Raw genomic sequence first — 16,501 nt, 5'->3', positions numbered from 1 at the left:
TAATGGAAGCATGTACATATTGAACAATAGGGGTCCCAGGATTGACCCCTGGGGAACTCCACAGGTCATAGCCATTTGGTCTTAGACACAGTTACCAATTTCAACAAAATATTTCCTGTCTTTGAGATAGGACTTGAACCAGTTTAAAGTGCTACCAGAGATTTCCACCCAGTCTTCTAACCTCTGTAATAAGATTGCATGGTCAACTGTGTAAAAGGCAGCACTCCTGCAGTCCAGCAGAACTAAGACTGAGACTTCGCCTGTCTGTGTTCAGGTGAATATTGTTTGTAACCTTGATCAGGGCTGTCTCAGTGATGTGGAGGGGACCTAAAGCCTGTCATAACCCACTGAAGGGGAAAAATCTGGTGTCTATGGAGGGCAGAAGGCTTGGCAGAGCTTGACCAGTAAGTTAATTTTGGCTCTTCCCATCTTTGCTTGCTTTGTGTCTGATGGACATGCAGTGTGACAAGATTCACTGCTTTGGTTCCTTTGAGTGCAATCACCGTGAGTAGGTTGGATTCAAATGGAAAAGGGCTAGTACTGTTTTTGTCTCTGAAGAGCCAGGTCTATGTCTATGAACAGATATCAATCGTGTTAGATCTGGTTTAGACAGTTTTTGCAAATGTTAGCTGAGTTGATGAAAACATAATTTTGGGAACACTGCATACGCTTTTGTTTGTTTACCATATGTGACTCAGTGATGCAGTTTTGAGAGTTAGAGTTTGAGAGTCAGACCCTGATCATATCAAAAGGATCATAATATGGGTCTTTGTTATGTCAAAACATGACGAGATGATTATGTGATGATCCGACTTTCCAAACACTAAACAAAGGAAATGGGCATCAACATCCTGCAAAAGAGAGTCAGACTTTTTCTTTTCACTCTCTTTGTCAGGCAATTCTACACAGAAACTGAGAAAACCTGGATCTGTGATAGAATAGGTTCTTGCTTAAGAGTCATAGATTTCATAGTAATTCTAATTTAGAAAATTTCGAATTTTTGAAGAAGAAAAAAGCTATGAACAGACTTGCAATGTGAAAGAAAGTTCAGATCATGCTAAATTCTCCTTGGCAATGTATTTTTCTATTGTTGTGCTATTGTGATTTTTTTTTTTTTTTTTTTTTTTTGCATGTGTGAGGAAGTTACCACAACACAAAGATAATAGGTATTTGCATATTTTTGTGGGAAGAACTCTCATCAGATAAGGCACATGACCTACTGTATTGGAAAAGAATAGCAGGAAATGATACCAAAACACATGCTGTGCCTTACGCAGTTGGGACTTCTTGGAAATACTGAGCTATTTAAATTTCCTCACATGACACATGTGCCAGCACAAACCAGTCAGTAGTAATTTAGTGATTGACACACAGACAACAACAGTCTGAGAAAAGATGCCTTTACAAACTGATATGAACATGCTTGCATAGTGTGGTGCACTCGGTCACCTTTAATTAGTGGTTCTTCATGTCATAACTCTACCATCACCCTGTGAATATCTTACACTTACATTTTTTTGGGGGGATATGTGAGATGAGAAAAAAGTATGATTGGTCTCATGATGTCATCCAATTTATATGTTACTGTTATGGTGCTTTATTCGGACAGTTGCGGCATCTTAAACAGCAGAACTGTACCACAGTGTTGAACAGTGTACATCATCAAGGGAAAAAAGAAAGTATATGAGGAAAACATCATTTAGCAGCCCGTTACAAATGCTAGGTATACTAGAACATGAACAGAAAGTGGTGAAATGGTGACACCTAGTGGATTGTGGGATTTCTCCTCACAACAGTCTAGAGCAGGGCTGTAGCAGTTTGATGGCTGTAGCGGACATCTTGTGTTCATCTTGATGATTAATTGCTCACCTGCAGGCTCACTGCATTCGTAATGAGTTTGTGATAAAGCTCAAGGAAGCCTGTGTATCACTCAAGGATCACATTCACAGCTGTGCCAAGTTTAATATGTTTTTTAAGTGTTTGAGGTGTTTGTTTATGAGAAATTACTTAATTGTATTTTGATAAATGATTATGTACAAACAAAAAGGAAATAATGGCTGTACATTTCAACATAACCTTGGGTTGTTTTGATGTTCTCCTCCACATTCAAGCCATGTTAGGAATAGCAATGTCACTGTGTCAGTCCACCATTTTTGTCCTCAGAGACCGAAGTCAGCTCTTGATGGATTGTGGTCAAATCTATTAGACATTCAGATTCCCTGGAAGATGAATCCCAAATAGATAAGACACCAATTAAAGACTGTAATAACTTGATAAACTTAATAAACCAAGTTCATGACTAGCATAGTTTCTGGGGATAAATGTGGTTGAGAAGGATCCCCTGAAAAGTCAGAATTTTACCTCCAGATCTTGTAAAGAACTAAAAAATAGAAAAACTATTGAGTGTATTGCATTTGCCATAGACACAATGTAAAATCAGCGCTCATATTGCTTTCATTGACTGGATATGTAAACACAGGTTTGCTACAGGCATATGTATGCAACGTCACTGTCAGGTATGTGTTTTATTTATTTTACAGTTAATGAACATGCTGTGGTTGTTGAGATCAGACACTTCAGGTGAGATGTTTAAACCACATGCTGTATATCATGATGAAACCTCTCCACTTGATTACTTGTAGGAAGAACAGAATTTCTATGCTTGAATATTTGAACGAGGGGTCCACTATCAAAATGCTGTGTTGGTATTACAGGAAAAATAAGCACATGAAATAAAGTCAGATGCAAAGTTTTTGTTTAATTTTCTTGACAAAATAGATTGCTTTTTTTCACACAGGTTTGTATATCTCTTGTTTCATTCCCTACATCCTCAGTTGATTATTTACATTAAAACTAAGATTCACCGATAAATTCAAAATGTATAATTCTACTCTGGTTGCTAGAGTATCCACTATCTTCTCATTTTGGTAAGCAGGAAAAAGCATCACAATTGTCTATAAAGCTATCAACAATTGATTGTTTATATCCAGTCATGCTGTCACAGATTAAGCTCCACATCATGAGGATATACTCTTTCCTCTCAACAGTGATATGGATGATGGTTTTAGTTTAGTAAAAAGAAAATAAGTCCTTCACAGAATTAGTCACAAAGCTAATTGTAGAGCCTATTTTTGTGGCTTTGAGCACCAATTACTTGTATTGAGACAAATCATAAAGCAAAAATTCCTTTTCAATTTACTGTTATTTGTAAGCCCGTAAGGAGGATTTCCTGGGCAGCCCTCCCTGCATCCTTTGCAATACAGCAGGATTTAATGGTTGCATCAGTTGCACTGACTTCTGTTTTTTTCCAGGGGCTACTGAGAATGTTTCCACGGAGACCAACCAGAGGCTGTCCAGATTCATGAAGAAGTCATTTTAACTTTTTCAGTCTATATACGTTTTGGCAGAAAATGGCAGGTGGTGTTCAATCAAATGAGTCTATATAGGTCCTAGTTTATTGTGTTTACATGTCTCTGGAAGGTATGATTCCATTACGGCTGCCTTAGCCAAACTACAGAATATATCAAATCAGTGGAGGACATGAAGCCTGTTTCTCACACAGAATTTAGCTCATGCCCTTTGTCCATTATTAGCAGGCATCATTTAACCTGCCTCGGCCAAACTACAGAATATATCAAATCAGTGGAGGACATGAAGCCTGTTTCTCACACAGAATTTAGCTCATGCCCTTTGTCCATTATTAGCAGGCATCATTTAACCGTTTTAGCTGTACACGGACTGTGTTTGCTTGCAGTTTGGTAGGGCTCTGAAAGAAGCTGCACGATGGAGATAAGCTTACATTTGACTTCAGCAGCAAGAATATGTCTTTGTTCATTGGACTAAACCCAGTGAGGCAGAGAATGCAAATAGAAAGGGTGGCGAAGGTGGAAGAAAAATAAACCCATTTGTCCTGTGCATCCCCGTCCCCTCTCGCCAGAAAGTGTAACATTGGCAGCACATTCATTTTGTTGGATAGAGGTTCACTATCCTTCATTATTAGGATGTGGGACAATTCAATTCAGAGAGAGGGAGTATTATTCATTGTACTGTCCCTTGTATTCTTTTTGTTTTGATCTGCTTCTGTTTAGATGCATTAGAGATTACAAAGGATTTCCAGCTGTCATTCCTCCTAGGGAATAGATAAAAAAAAAGAGAGATATAGGATTGAATTTTAGTTTTACAGTCCAGGTCACAACATGCACATCATTTGGTCCTCTGAATGATGATTATTATGAGACATAGCCTTATCAGCCTGACCGTCTTTTATCTGCCACCAAGTGTTTTTTTCAAAGTATTTCAATACAACCTTTGATCTCATCAAGGTAAAGGGTCAAATTTATATGAAGAGAACATTTCAAACCAACAAGAGTTGACCAGTACTTTGAATTTGTTTTGTTTTTTTCCCCCCAGTACTTTATATTTGAACACAGCTTACAGCCAAAGCAACAGGGCAATACAAGATGATAAAGTATAAGAATAAGATGTAAAAACAATAACATAACAATAATAACACGATGCAAAGGATTTATCTATACTTTATATATTATTTATAAATTATATTAAAATGAGGTAAGTATTAAGTAGCCACTTGAATGTGTCGTCAGTCTGAGTGATGTGTATTTCACTAAGGAGAAGCAAAGTTATGGTATAAAATTATTAAGGGTGTTATAAAAACACAGCTACAGAACAATTTAGGAATGATACAGATGACGAATTACAAATTGACATACCATAAGAACATGATTGATCTTTCCTAATAAAAGACTTATTCATTATTAATAACTAGCTCCTTTTGTGTTAAGAAGACTATCTTCACAAAAACTATGGAGTCTTTCATTATGTATGATTTAGTTTGACTTTGCTTCAGGGGTCACAAAAACTTAAAGAGTGCTTATGCTTAAAGATTCCATACAATAGACATCTACAGGTTTCTACTCTTATTCTGAGGGTCTACGACAAAGGGTTTTCATGCGTTGATATTCAAAATTACCATGTTTTTCTCATACTGTGCATTGCTGCGACATCTGCTATACTTAGTTACAGCTCTGGTCTCCTGAGGGTGTCTGTCTCAAAAGGCAGTGTGCTTTGGTGAAAAAAGACATGACTGAGAGGCAGCTGCTCATTCTCTGAGGGTGTTCTAAACTATTCACCTGGCAGGCATATTGCAAATATGACATTGATAAGTAAAGAGGAAAGTCTGGACTTAGTTTTTAAAGCTGCAGATAATATATCCATTTGGTGTGGACTTTAGGCCTAGATATTTTACTAATTAGTAACTCTACAGACCTTTTACATTCATAGAAGGAATGAATAAACGTGAATAAAATGTTATCAATACACTAAAAGTACAAGGTGGAAGAAAACAACAAAACAAGAAGAATGTGTGGTTAAAGTGATCATTCAGACATTCCTTCTTACTATAAAAAAGTTTGTGCATTCAGCTCTTCATGATTTGACTCGAAATGAATTTGGTTGAATTCATCAATAATGTAACATGGATGATGTGTGGCAAGGCCATAATATTTCTGTACAGCTATGCCATTTCCACTGCATCAAGATTTGAAATTAAAAAGTCCCTGACTTCAGTCACACTTCCTGAAGAATAGTCTTCAGCCTTGTCAGTGGTTAATACCCCCCTTATTTCATAACTGGCCTGAATACAGTACATTTGTAATAGAAGAAACAAGAGAAAATTAGATCCATGGCATAATTAGTTTAGAGAACGTTGCAATTACTATTTGTGCTTACCAAAAGAAGGCAGTTTAATTAACTTTTCAAGTGGTTCCTATGTAAGGAAAATCACATCTCATCCGTGTTCCTCCAGGGACAGGGTCCCTCCTTGGTTTATGAGACCACTCAATCTTGACACTTCAGCGCTACACACCTCTTCGTAGCAGTGGTAGAATGAAGCAGCGTGAAGTGAAGGAGGTGTCCAAACAGGTTACAGATTAAAGCAGCAGCCGCTGGCTGGCTGGAGCCTATCCCAGCAGTCATCAGGCAAGAGGCAGGGTACACCCTAGACAGATTGGCAGTCCATCACAGGGTGACACAGAGACAAATTAGACAAACAACCATGCTCACTCACATTCACTCCTAAGGACAATTTTAGAGTCACTAATTAACCTAACATGCATGTTTTTAGGTGGTAGGAGGAAGCTGGAGTACCTGGAGAGAACCCACGCATACACAGGGAGAACATGCAAACTCCACATAGAAAGGCCCCAGGTGGCGATTGAACATGGAACCCTCTTGCTGTGAGGTGATGGTGCTAACCACCACACCACTGTGCAGCCCGCAATTAGGGATATGAGGGATAATTTCCACCTTTCTGATAATCAAAGTGTTTGGTGCACCTGATGAGAGCATTTATTAAAAACTAAAGGCTGTACATGAATTAAAACTTTTAGAAGTTTTTAAATACACACATAATGTCTGCCATGGCCCTGGCTGTACCTTGCCCTCTTCTCTCCATGTTTCCCATCTCCCCATGTTTGTGGTTTGGTCCTCTATGTTCTCTTTGTGTGTACTTGTGGAGATGTGGCACACCTTGCACTTCAATCATGCAATCACCTAATGTACCTAAGATAGGTCTGCCTCCCATTGCAGTAGTAACATTGAGCCTCATACAATAATTTTCTAATAACTGTTTTTGCAGGTTATTTTTTTTTTTCTGCCTCCATCTTCTTTGCGCTCAAGCCTCCTGACCAGTTCCCACCACATGTATTACCCAAGTGTCTACTGCATTTGAGTTTGATGTTTCTTGATGTTTCTTGTCTCAGACACCTGAATGCTATCATATATTGCTATTAACACAAAGAAATAGCACAAGCTTCTTTTTTCAACATGTTGAAAATTTGTCAATGTGATAACAAAACATATGAAGTCATATTTACCTCCAAATTTCAAGACGATGCAAGAATGGCCCAATTCATTTTGATACCTCAACCGTAGCTTTTTCATAGTGCTGTTTTTGACTCAAGGGCAATGCCTCAACATTGTTCTTTACAGAGGCAAAATCCATCTCAGAAATGTGTTAATCACTCTTACATTCAGCAAGTAAAATCTTTGCCCTTGTGGCATTGACATATTCACTTTTCTCAAATAATATTGCCTTGTCCATTATAATGATAGACTGCAGAAGGAAGGCAATTACCAGAAGCTATGACTAGAGGTGCAACACATTTGTTTTATACAGCACAGAAAATCTATAGATAAAGCTTTTTGGTTGACACCTAATGTCTGAAAATCTGTATTCTCATGGTTTCTACCTCAGATTAATCAGTTCAGTTGTAGAAATGAGAATTTACAGTTACATCAACATTATGAGCTCTCTGTGAGCTTTATGTCCACTCAAGATATACAGAACCTGCAGTTAACCAGAGACCACAGCATGTGCTGCACTACTCCCAAATCTGCATTAAAATGTGACTAAATTTACTAAAATTTACTAAAATAACAGACAGCAAAGGAATGATTTGTAAATGTGCCAATTGGCCATATATTTCAAAGGTTTAAAAACCATCTTCACATGAAGAGATTCAGATTAAGGAAAGGAGTTGAGAGAAAACTTAACAGATTCTTAAAGGGAACCTGGAGGTTCTTGGAGTCAAAATTCTTGCACTCAAGGGCAAGGACACAAACCAACACAGAGTAATGGCTGAGTACCATCTTCTGCCAGAGCCGATTGAATTACTATCTTCCATAAAAGTTTAATGGGACTTCAGCAGGTCTAAGTTTCTAAAGGGGGGCTGTGAGATTGAGCCACTGCCGTTTGCTCCCTTTTTTTTTTTTTTATTGCTTTCTCCTCTCTGTACAATCTGAAACCGGATGCCTGGCACTGTAGCTGAGACACAAACCGCTGAGTGGACACAATGTTTCAAGGTTTGGGCTTTGATTAACTAGCTGAAGCATGTTAAATCATCTTGAAAATCTCATTTAGGCAAAGCACACATTTTAATCCTGTTGAGTTCATCTCTGTCACCTTAGCCAAATACTTATGTCTTTCTTTTCCCTTTAATTTTAGCCAGCAGCAGATGCCGAGTGACCACAAATCGCCACCACAGTAATAGTGGTGCCAGCAGATGCCGAGTGACCACAAATCGCCACCACAGTAATAGTGGTGCCAGCAGATAGTGGAACACACAAATCAGTCACTGGATTTGTCAATAGAGAAACATATTAATAAAACATTTCTGAATTCTTCGGAGACCGATTTTTCTCCCAAACTCCCAATTTAAACAAAGGAAAAAACTACATGTACACTATAATAATTGTTGCCAAAGATCTGTATTGTAAACAGATTGGAAACAAGTACATGGAACATGAGAGAGCATGTAAATATGATGCTTCAGAGAATGTCCGTGTCCCAAAAATACAGTACATTGTACAGAATCACACATTATGAGCTTCCTGTTTTTTCCTACTCAGCTTTATTATTGATTTACTGCATTTCTGTCACATGTAATATCAAACATTATGCTATTTCATCATGAAAACTTACGCAACGACAGAAGAACATAACAAATCCTAATTCAAGTGATGTATGTTAGTAGTACTCTATTCACTTGAAGCATGTGAGAGAAGCTGTCTTATCGCTAGCACACAGAATATCACAATATTGAGTCATTAACAACGGCAAAGCAGACATGCAGCACATGCTCATATTCTGTACTGATGAAACAGCTTGCAGCATCTCTAAGAGTGCACTTACTGTATCGTCCACTCTTATTTCATGATTAATATGGTTTTCTTGGGTACAGGAATTTCCAAGCAAGAAGTATAAACAAACTAGATGCTCTAAAATGCTCAACACTGTCTCAGTTCCTGTATCGATTGAATGCTGAATGCTTTTCAAAAGTTGTGAATTGCAAATTTCCTCTGGAACATGGAGCAGCAGTGTAGCGGCTGTTCTCCTGGGACACATGAGAAATTACGTCATTTCTCACTGATAATCTAATATCCTATGTGATAGTTTTCTCTAGCAGGGTCAGCAACATTTTCACTTGAACAACATTCAATACAGCATTTAGGCAAGCTATATTCAAACATAGCATAACATTGTAGAGGATATACCAGAGTCCTCTTCAAGGCTAAGAGCTTACACACGCAAAAAAACAACAAAAATCATGTTCATATTGCAGGGCAGGGAGAAAAAGAACATGGCAAAAAACTAAATATAGAAAAAATAATGCTGCTCTGCAATAATTACACTGTGAATGTTTAGCTCCAATTTACCGTTTGTGTGACCACATGTATAACATTACTGTGAACAGGGACAATGAACAGAAAATAATACTGAGAAGATAAAAGGCAACAGGCATTATAGTGAACCAGCGACAACAATGAAGAAACCCACATTCAGCAACATAATTTGATCAGCTTCTCTGCGTCTCATTTTGCAGTACATTCGGTGGTCTTGGCTCTTGACCTGCTTGGCCTTTTTTAAGTTGTTTCATTTTAATCAGTAAATAATAACTAAGATAAAAAACCAAAATTCTAAATGTGAGTTTTTAGTTTTACTATAACATGGCAATGGCTACGCCAGAGTCATAATGTCCCTTCATTTGAGTTATTCTGGCTGCCAGACTAAGCAGCAGGCCAGTTGCCACCTCCAGGCTGTAGGAGAGCCATGCCATGGCTAAAGACCAGCCAAACGACACGTGCACGTAGGCGAGATTCTCAGGAGACACAACTCTCTGGAACTCCTCCATGGCCTGATTGGAGTATTTGATATAGATGCTGGCCCCAGTCAGGGTGAAAACACCTGTTGACATACAAACACAAAGACAGCTCCATTTGAATATTTACATTTGAACTCATTCTCTTGCACCTGTGATGCAGAAATGCATCCATCTTGTAGAATTGTAACACATTCTCTAGACAGTTGACCCCTGTTGTACGTAATCTCGCACTGTTATCCCTATGATGTAGCTACCCATAAATGTTGCTTTGCTTTTGCTTGGGATGAACTGGAGCCTATCCAAGCATTTACTGTGTGACAGACAGGGAGAGCAAACAGAGAGATAGAAACAAATTCATGATCACACCCAGTCCAGTTAAAATCCATGAGATGCTCTCATCTTTGGGACCTGTTTTCTGTGTGTACAGAAATAAGCTACGATACAACAAACTGCTTCACAATTTAAAAGGGATGGGCACAAAGATGCCTGGCAATGAGCTGCCAAACATACAAAACAAGACTCCTTGTGATGTGAAATCACAATGACCACAGCAATTCATGGACACTAAAGCAGTTTCCCGTATCTTAACTTTTTCTCTTTCAGATGCAAATTATCACAGTAAGGTGCCTCCAAATTTGAATCTGATAATTAACTCCACAGGAGGAACCAAGTGTGTAAAGCTTCTAATGCATTTGAATTATTTCTTTATTTCTTGCGTTTCCCGTCAGACAGATGAAACGTCTCGCTTAACAATTACGTCTGAGGCAGGCCAGCAAGAACATCATTAAATGTCATCATCAAAACAACAAAAATATTGAGCCATTAAACCAGCAATTCAAATTGACCTTTAGTGTGGCACGGTGGAAAACAGAACCACTTCACTCGGCATAATCTTCATCTGCCATTAACTTTTGTTAATTAATGACCATTTAAAATCTGCAATCCACAATTTTCATCAAGACTAATACTTGTGAAATTACAGCTGGCAACTGTAGTCTGCTCCAGTTAATATGTACAAATATTCACAAATGCAGCCTCTTATATGGCAAATCACTACTACCCAAAGCCAAGATTTCACCTTTACTTTTTGTCTACATTGTTCTTCACTAACATCACACAAGAGAAACATCTGTTGTAAATACTAATATTTTAGCGGCTTGAAGATATCTTATTGAAACAACCTTCAGTTGCCAAAAAGTCAAAAACTGGGAATTGATTCAATATGATTCAAAAGCCATTCTGACAGATCTCACACTCACAGAGATGGGTGTAAAATTTAAAATGATAGATTAATCATTAAAACAATGATATGAGGGCTAAGAGTGGGATTATAAACTGAAACATGAACTCTAATTTCTGATCCTACATGCAATATCAAACTGAAAAGAGAGAGAGAGAGAGAGATAGAGAGAAAAGGTACCAATGCATTAAAGAAGATGGGTAAAAGCAGAACAAAACACTGACATCCATTATCCCTTTTCTGTTTACCATGGTTTTGAAAGTGGCAGATCTCAGTGCTTGCCGATCTTTTGACATTTAGATGTGAGCAGAACATCTGATGCAAGGCATGAAATTAGCTGTCAACTCTGTGTGAAATGGGAGGTTGCGCGTGTTTGTAGAGTTGGTAATATAAATAAAGACCTATTTCTGGGACAGATTGATACATTTTCCCTCAATCAAATGGAGCCTTGAACTCATTTACATTGAGTTCAGACTCAATCAAATTTATTCCTTGCTTGATATTGTTCAAGAGTTGAACCTCTCACACAGAGGGGGAAAATAGCTATGTCTCTGTTACAGTATTCTGGTGAAATCATGCTCTTACACAGCTATGTAAGGAACCAGCAGATCAAGCATCTTTTCTGTGTATGAGGGTCTTTCTCTTCAGAGGACACAGCCTCTGTTGTGTTGAGCATTCACCTCATACTTTACTGAGCATCAGTATGTAAATTATTTCAAGGGGACTATGACATCACAATGACATCTTGATGCAATGTTTATTTACGACTTACCTACATAGAACATAAATTCCCAAAAAAAATTTAAGTGAAATATTTTAAATGTCATAAGAAAGATCCCATCAGTGATTACAGGGCGAAGTCTGAGTCCCTCAATCAACAAAGCTCTTGTGAAGTTTTGTGCCACTACACTGCGATCTGCAATCAGCCAAGATTCTGCTATCAATAGCGTCAATTATGTGATTATCCATACTGTGAAAGTTTGGCGGTATTGTGTCTAAAATACAGACCAGGCTCATCAAGACTAGGCTTGCAATCTCAATCCATTTTCTGAAAATCTATCTGAAAAGTGCAAAGAAAAAAATGCCCTGTTGGTAAATCCCTGCTACAATCGCACTGTTATGCCATATACAGTCATGTTAAAAAGAATGCAAAAAGCATCTGGTCCTCACCAGATCTTACAATTTGATAAATACAACCTCATATGAACAACATGAACATTTCACACACAGTGGCATTATCTGTTGAACAAATACTGAGCCAAAATACAAAACCTCTGCTCACCCCATGATTCAGTCACTTGAAGAAGAACCCGTGGCGGTTTGATAAATGACAAGCTTCATTAACATATTTATAATTTCACACAAGAACCTCTCTTTCTTTTGGGAGTGTTGTGCCTTCCGAGCATTCCGAGAGCATAGATACTCTAATCTTCACGGTATTGTCAAAACAGAGTAAAATCAGAGAGATTAAAAAGCATCAAATGGATGTAATAAAGAGCTGCTCTCGAAGACCTGCTGGACAAAGGACCATTCAGGACTGATTGGTCCCCAAGATTATCTAAGGTTGTAAAAGTACTCTTAGGAGGCCAGACATATTTTCTTATGCTCCATCCTTCCCTAATATAAAAAAACAACACACCTGTGTTCATTTAGAATTTTGGCTGAATGTATATCTCCAGAGGTTGCACGGTGATGTGGTGATAAGTATTGTCGCCTCTCAAGAAAGGCTCCACGTTCAAATCTTGGATATGGAGTATCCTGCCTCTCACCGATTGATAGCTGGGATAGGCCCCAGGTTAATAAATCACAGAAGTGCCACCATGACTAAAAAGTGACGTACCATGAATACCAATCGGAACATATACATGAACTGTGTTTTCTTTACTGTGCTGAACAGTGGATGTTAATGCACAAATGTGGTGATCAATTTTTCCTCTTTGCAGCTCTTTAAACTGGAAAAATCAGAGCAGCTTAACAATAAACTCTTGTATGAAACTACTGTACCATTTGCCAATCATCTCTAATCTAACATCTGCTAATTTAATTGAGAAAGACAAGTTTTCTGTTTATTCATATTTATTGATTTAATCAGTTGTACATATATCTTAATCTAATTTGGGTACATGTCTGTGCACGCAGTATAGAATTACCTGCAATTACTTAACTAACTGACAAATGTCTACCATATACTTACACAAACAAATGTTGTACTAAGTCTGTCTTAAAAGTCAGACAGTCAATGTTTGTGCTTTATCAGTTTGTCGAATTGGTATTTTTTATGCAGTAAACAAGTTCGCTCAGATTTACTAAAAATGTATTTAATCATATTCCCCCATATTCTGTTGCAGACTAACACAACTACAATCAATGTCTTCCAGTTAGCCATCTGCCTGCTCACGTCTACTGCTCACCTCCACAAAGGCAAATTATCACTAGATATTTAGTCAGAAGTGAGGCAGTTGTGAGTATGGGAAGCTGAAATGAAATTTTCAGGGTTTCCTCAAACACATAAATGCACCTGCATGTGTTCTGTTGTCAACGCTAAAATTAACAAACAAAAAATGTTGCTTCAGTCCAGCTCTCATGCAAATCACACAGCATGACTACAGGCTTAGCAAAACAGTAACAGATGTGCATGGACTTACTGCAGAGGAGAAAGTATGTTGCTGTTGCATCCAACAGCTTGGGACTGCAGGCCAACGAACTGACAAGTCCAAAGATCCAGCCCAACACCAGCAGAACCAGGCTGAGGGGAAGCACGATGACCACCACTTTGTGCAAACCTGCAAATACGCATATGCTTATTCACAGATTCCATTTGTGAACTTGTTCAAGGGTCTGAACAACAAATGATCTGTGTTTCACAATACCTCTGAGTGTAATCATTTCGAAAAGCAACTGAGATTTCCAAACTGATTTCTACCATCTGGGGAGCCATTGGATTTCATTCACAGAGTACAATCAACTTGCAGACCTGCTTGAGATAGCCTGTGTCTCAGCAAATGCTTTCTTTCTATATCTTATAATCCAAGTCCTGAGCAAGGACTGTTCTTGAAACTCCATTGGACAGTCTCTACGACTTATGTGAAGCACAATATATACCAAATATATACCAGCCTTTAACAAAATGTTCAAGATGGCTCATTGCTAGTCACTTGGATGCGATTGCAAACATTTCAATTTTCAGGCGATTGCCAGTTGAAAAACCAAAACCACTCACCAAGAAGGTTCCTTTCTGCTTCAGACAGGCTGGACATATTTGCTGTGAAAGACGGAATGACTGATCTGCTTTTTGCTCCTGAAAATGTCAAAGGAAAAGGTTACACATGACAGGACCTGCGATTGGGCTCAACTACTTTGCAAAATTGCTTTTAGATACTGATAGGGAAATGAATAAAAATACTCAGGAATACGGTCCGAAATTCAAAAGCATAGGACATTTAATCATGTTGCAACAAGGGAACATCTACAAACAGAGGCTGTGATGCACATGTTCAAAGACACTAAGTTCTAAACAAGCTTTTTTAAAGGGTAAACAGACGGAGGCTTGCATTTTGTTTAAACAAGTCACGAGAAATTCCTTTGTGCCCTTCTGGGTGGAGACAGTGGGGTTGATTATGCCGAGACTGTGGAATATTGTCTTCTCGGAGCAGACTGATACCACCAAGGCTGTGGGACATTCCCTTCTGACAGCAGACTGTGGTGACCTCTCAGAGTGAAGCTAATATTCTGATCCATGAGTACAATAGTTGCAGCTAAAGCAGTTATACAGAAGTAGAAATGATTATGATTATGATTATGTGAGCATAAAGGATAAAAATTATTCTATCAGATACCATACCAGTCCCTACCAGTCTTGGACTAGCAAGAAAAAAACTAAAAACTTCATATTTAAAGACTAGTTGTTTTAAATGTCACCTAATCCAACAACAATCTATGTTTAACACACATTATCAGGTCTGCGTGTGTTGCAGCAGAATTTTGTCTTGCTGCATGTTACACAGCTGGTGGGATGAAAAGCCTCATGTTGTCTATAAGCAGTATACATTACAACTCTATCAAAACATCTATCTGTCTGCCACAATGCCTCGTTCATGTTCACCTGCGGAGGTTGATAGAGATTTAAAGGGTAGAATTTTACCGCTATAATAAGTTAACCTTTAATATTGGGCATGTTTGCAAGCTCGGGGGTGCTTTGTATTCATTGTATGAACTCTTCCCCCCACCACCCCCCACAAAGACCTGAAATTAAAAGGAGATAATTCAGCATATATTTGACAAATACTTCTCCAAAATAAAAGCATCGGCATCTGTTACCGTGATTCTCATTCTAAAATCTACCTTATGCGTTCTTCACAGTAGGCTGACGAGGATCTAATCACGGACTGCTGTGGACTGATAATTAACACAATAAATCGGCAACAGCAGAGAAAAGATCCTTGAACAAATATTCTAGCTATACAGCTATCTTGAAGAAATTGGTTTCTGAATTGCAAAGGTTAATTAGAAAATAATGAGCACCTAATTTAACCTTATACGATTTCAGTAAATCAGGGCTAAAGATATTATGGAAAAAAATAAAAGCGTGCAATTTTAGCTCACAGTATATAATCTACATAAGTATATAGCTCATGTTTATTTAGAGTGAAGACAAACTGACAAACCTTCAATGATTCTCCACAATCCAGAATGTGAACTCAGGTCATCTGGACCTGTGTAGTTGGGTTTATTTACATCGATTATGTACCAGTAATCAGTCCCAATTGCCACAGCGAGGAGACTGAAGCTGAGCAAACCGGTGAATCCAGCCGCAAGAACCACAGGTCCGTACTTCATTTTAGCCCACGGTCCACAGCGCAGTAACCGATTAAATATTCTCCAACACTATAATCTGTAGAGAAGCTCCTTGATTTGCGATGCAGAAAAGCTCTCCAGCAGGACCCTTTCCTGCAAAGTGCTGGTTCTCCATCCTAAAATGCAGTTCAGGAGGGGGAAGTGATAACGCAAAAACTAAAAACAAACAAACAAACAAAAGCCGTCCATCAATTATTCCCAGTATCTGAACATTGGACAAAGACATAAAGCTGTAAATTAAAAGAGATGTGCGTCTTGGTTGGTAACATCTCATAACACTGTCAGGTGGCAACTGCTTGTCTGTTGAGTTCCAGTGGCGCTCTTACACTAATCCTTATAGTCAAGTTAGGGGAACAAAATGCTACACTTCTAGCACTCCCTTCCAAAATAAAACCCTTCAAGGGAAATGTGACGGGAGGGAGCTTGATTATTTGTATTTAATTTTTAAAGCAAAATAAAAGACATCCGCCTCACTACCCTACTTTTTCAAGACAATCAATGACTACATCTGCAGAGAGATGCATTGTTAGTGCTAAATAAATCACTGCCTGTCGACTACGAGGAAACGACCAAACTTGGATGTGGGCTCATTAATATTTGATGTCTGCCTTGTGTTGGTTTGATTGCCTGCGATGTAAATTAAAAGTATTTTAAAATAGTGAGCAAGCACAGGTCAGGTAACGTCATGTGACACCAGAGGGTCCCGGTGCAGCTCAGAAAGCAATAG

General features: G+C 38.4%; 1 protein-coding gene across 1 annotated transcript; it reads right to left on the bottom strand.

Moving 5' to 3' along the window:
* Positions 1 to 8,354: 8,354 nt before the first annotated feature.
* On the bottom strand, positions 8,355 to 16,058 carry LOC140273284 (transmembrane protein 235-like). Its single transcript, XM_072368804.1, has 4 exons — positions 15,585 to 16,058; positions 14,141 to 14,218; positions 13,566 to 13,703; positions 8,355 to 9,763 (listed from the first exon to the last, which is right to left on the bottom strand). Exons 1-4 carry the CDS (start codon positions 15,754 to 15,756, stop codon positions 9,519 to 9,521), a joined length of 633 nt encoding a protein of 210 aa, XP_072224905.1. The 5' UTR covers positions 15,757 to 16,058; the 3' UTR covers positions 8,355 to 9,518.
* Positions 16,059 to 16,501: the final 443 nt, after the last annotated feature.

The sequence above is a fragment of the Leuresthes tenuis genome, unplaced genomic scaffold (genome assembly GCF_036924035.1).
Source record: "Leuresthes tenuis unplaced genomic scaffold, fLeuTen1.0.hap1 SCAF_17, whole genome shotgun sequence".
NCBI lineage: Eukaryota > Metazoa > Chordata > Actinopteri > Atheriniformes > Atherinopsidae > Leuresthes > Leuresthes tenuis.
The sequence above is the reverse complement of the archived record's forward strand: the minus strand, read 5'-3'. Positions and strand labels throughout refer to the sequence as shown.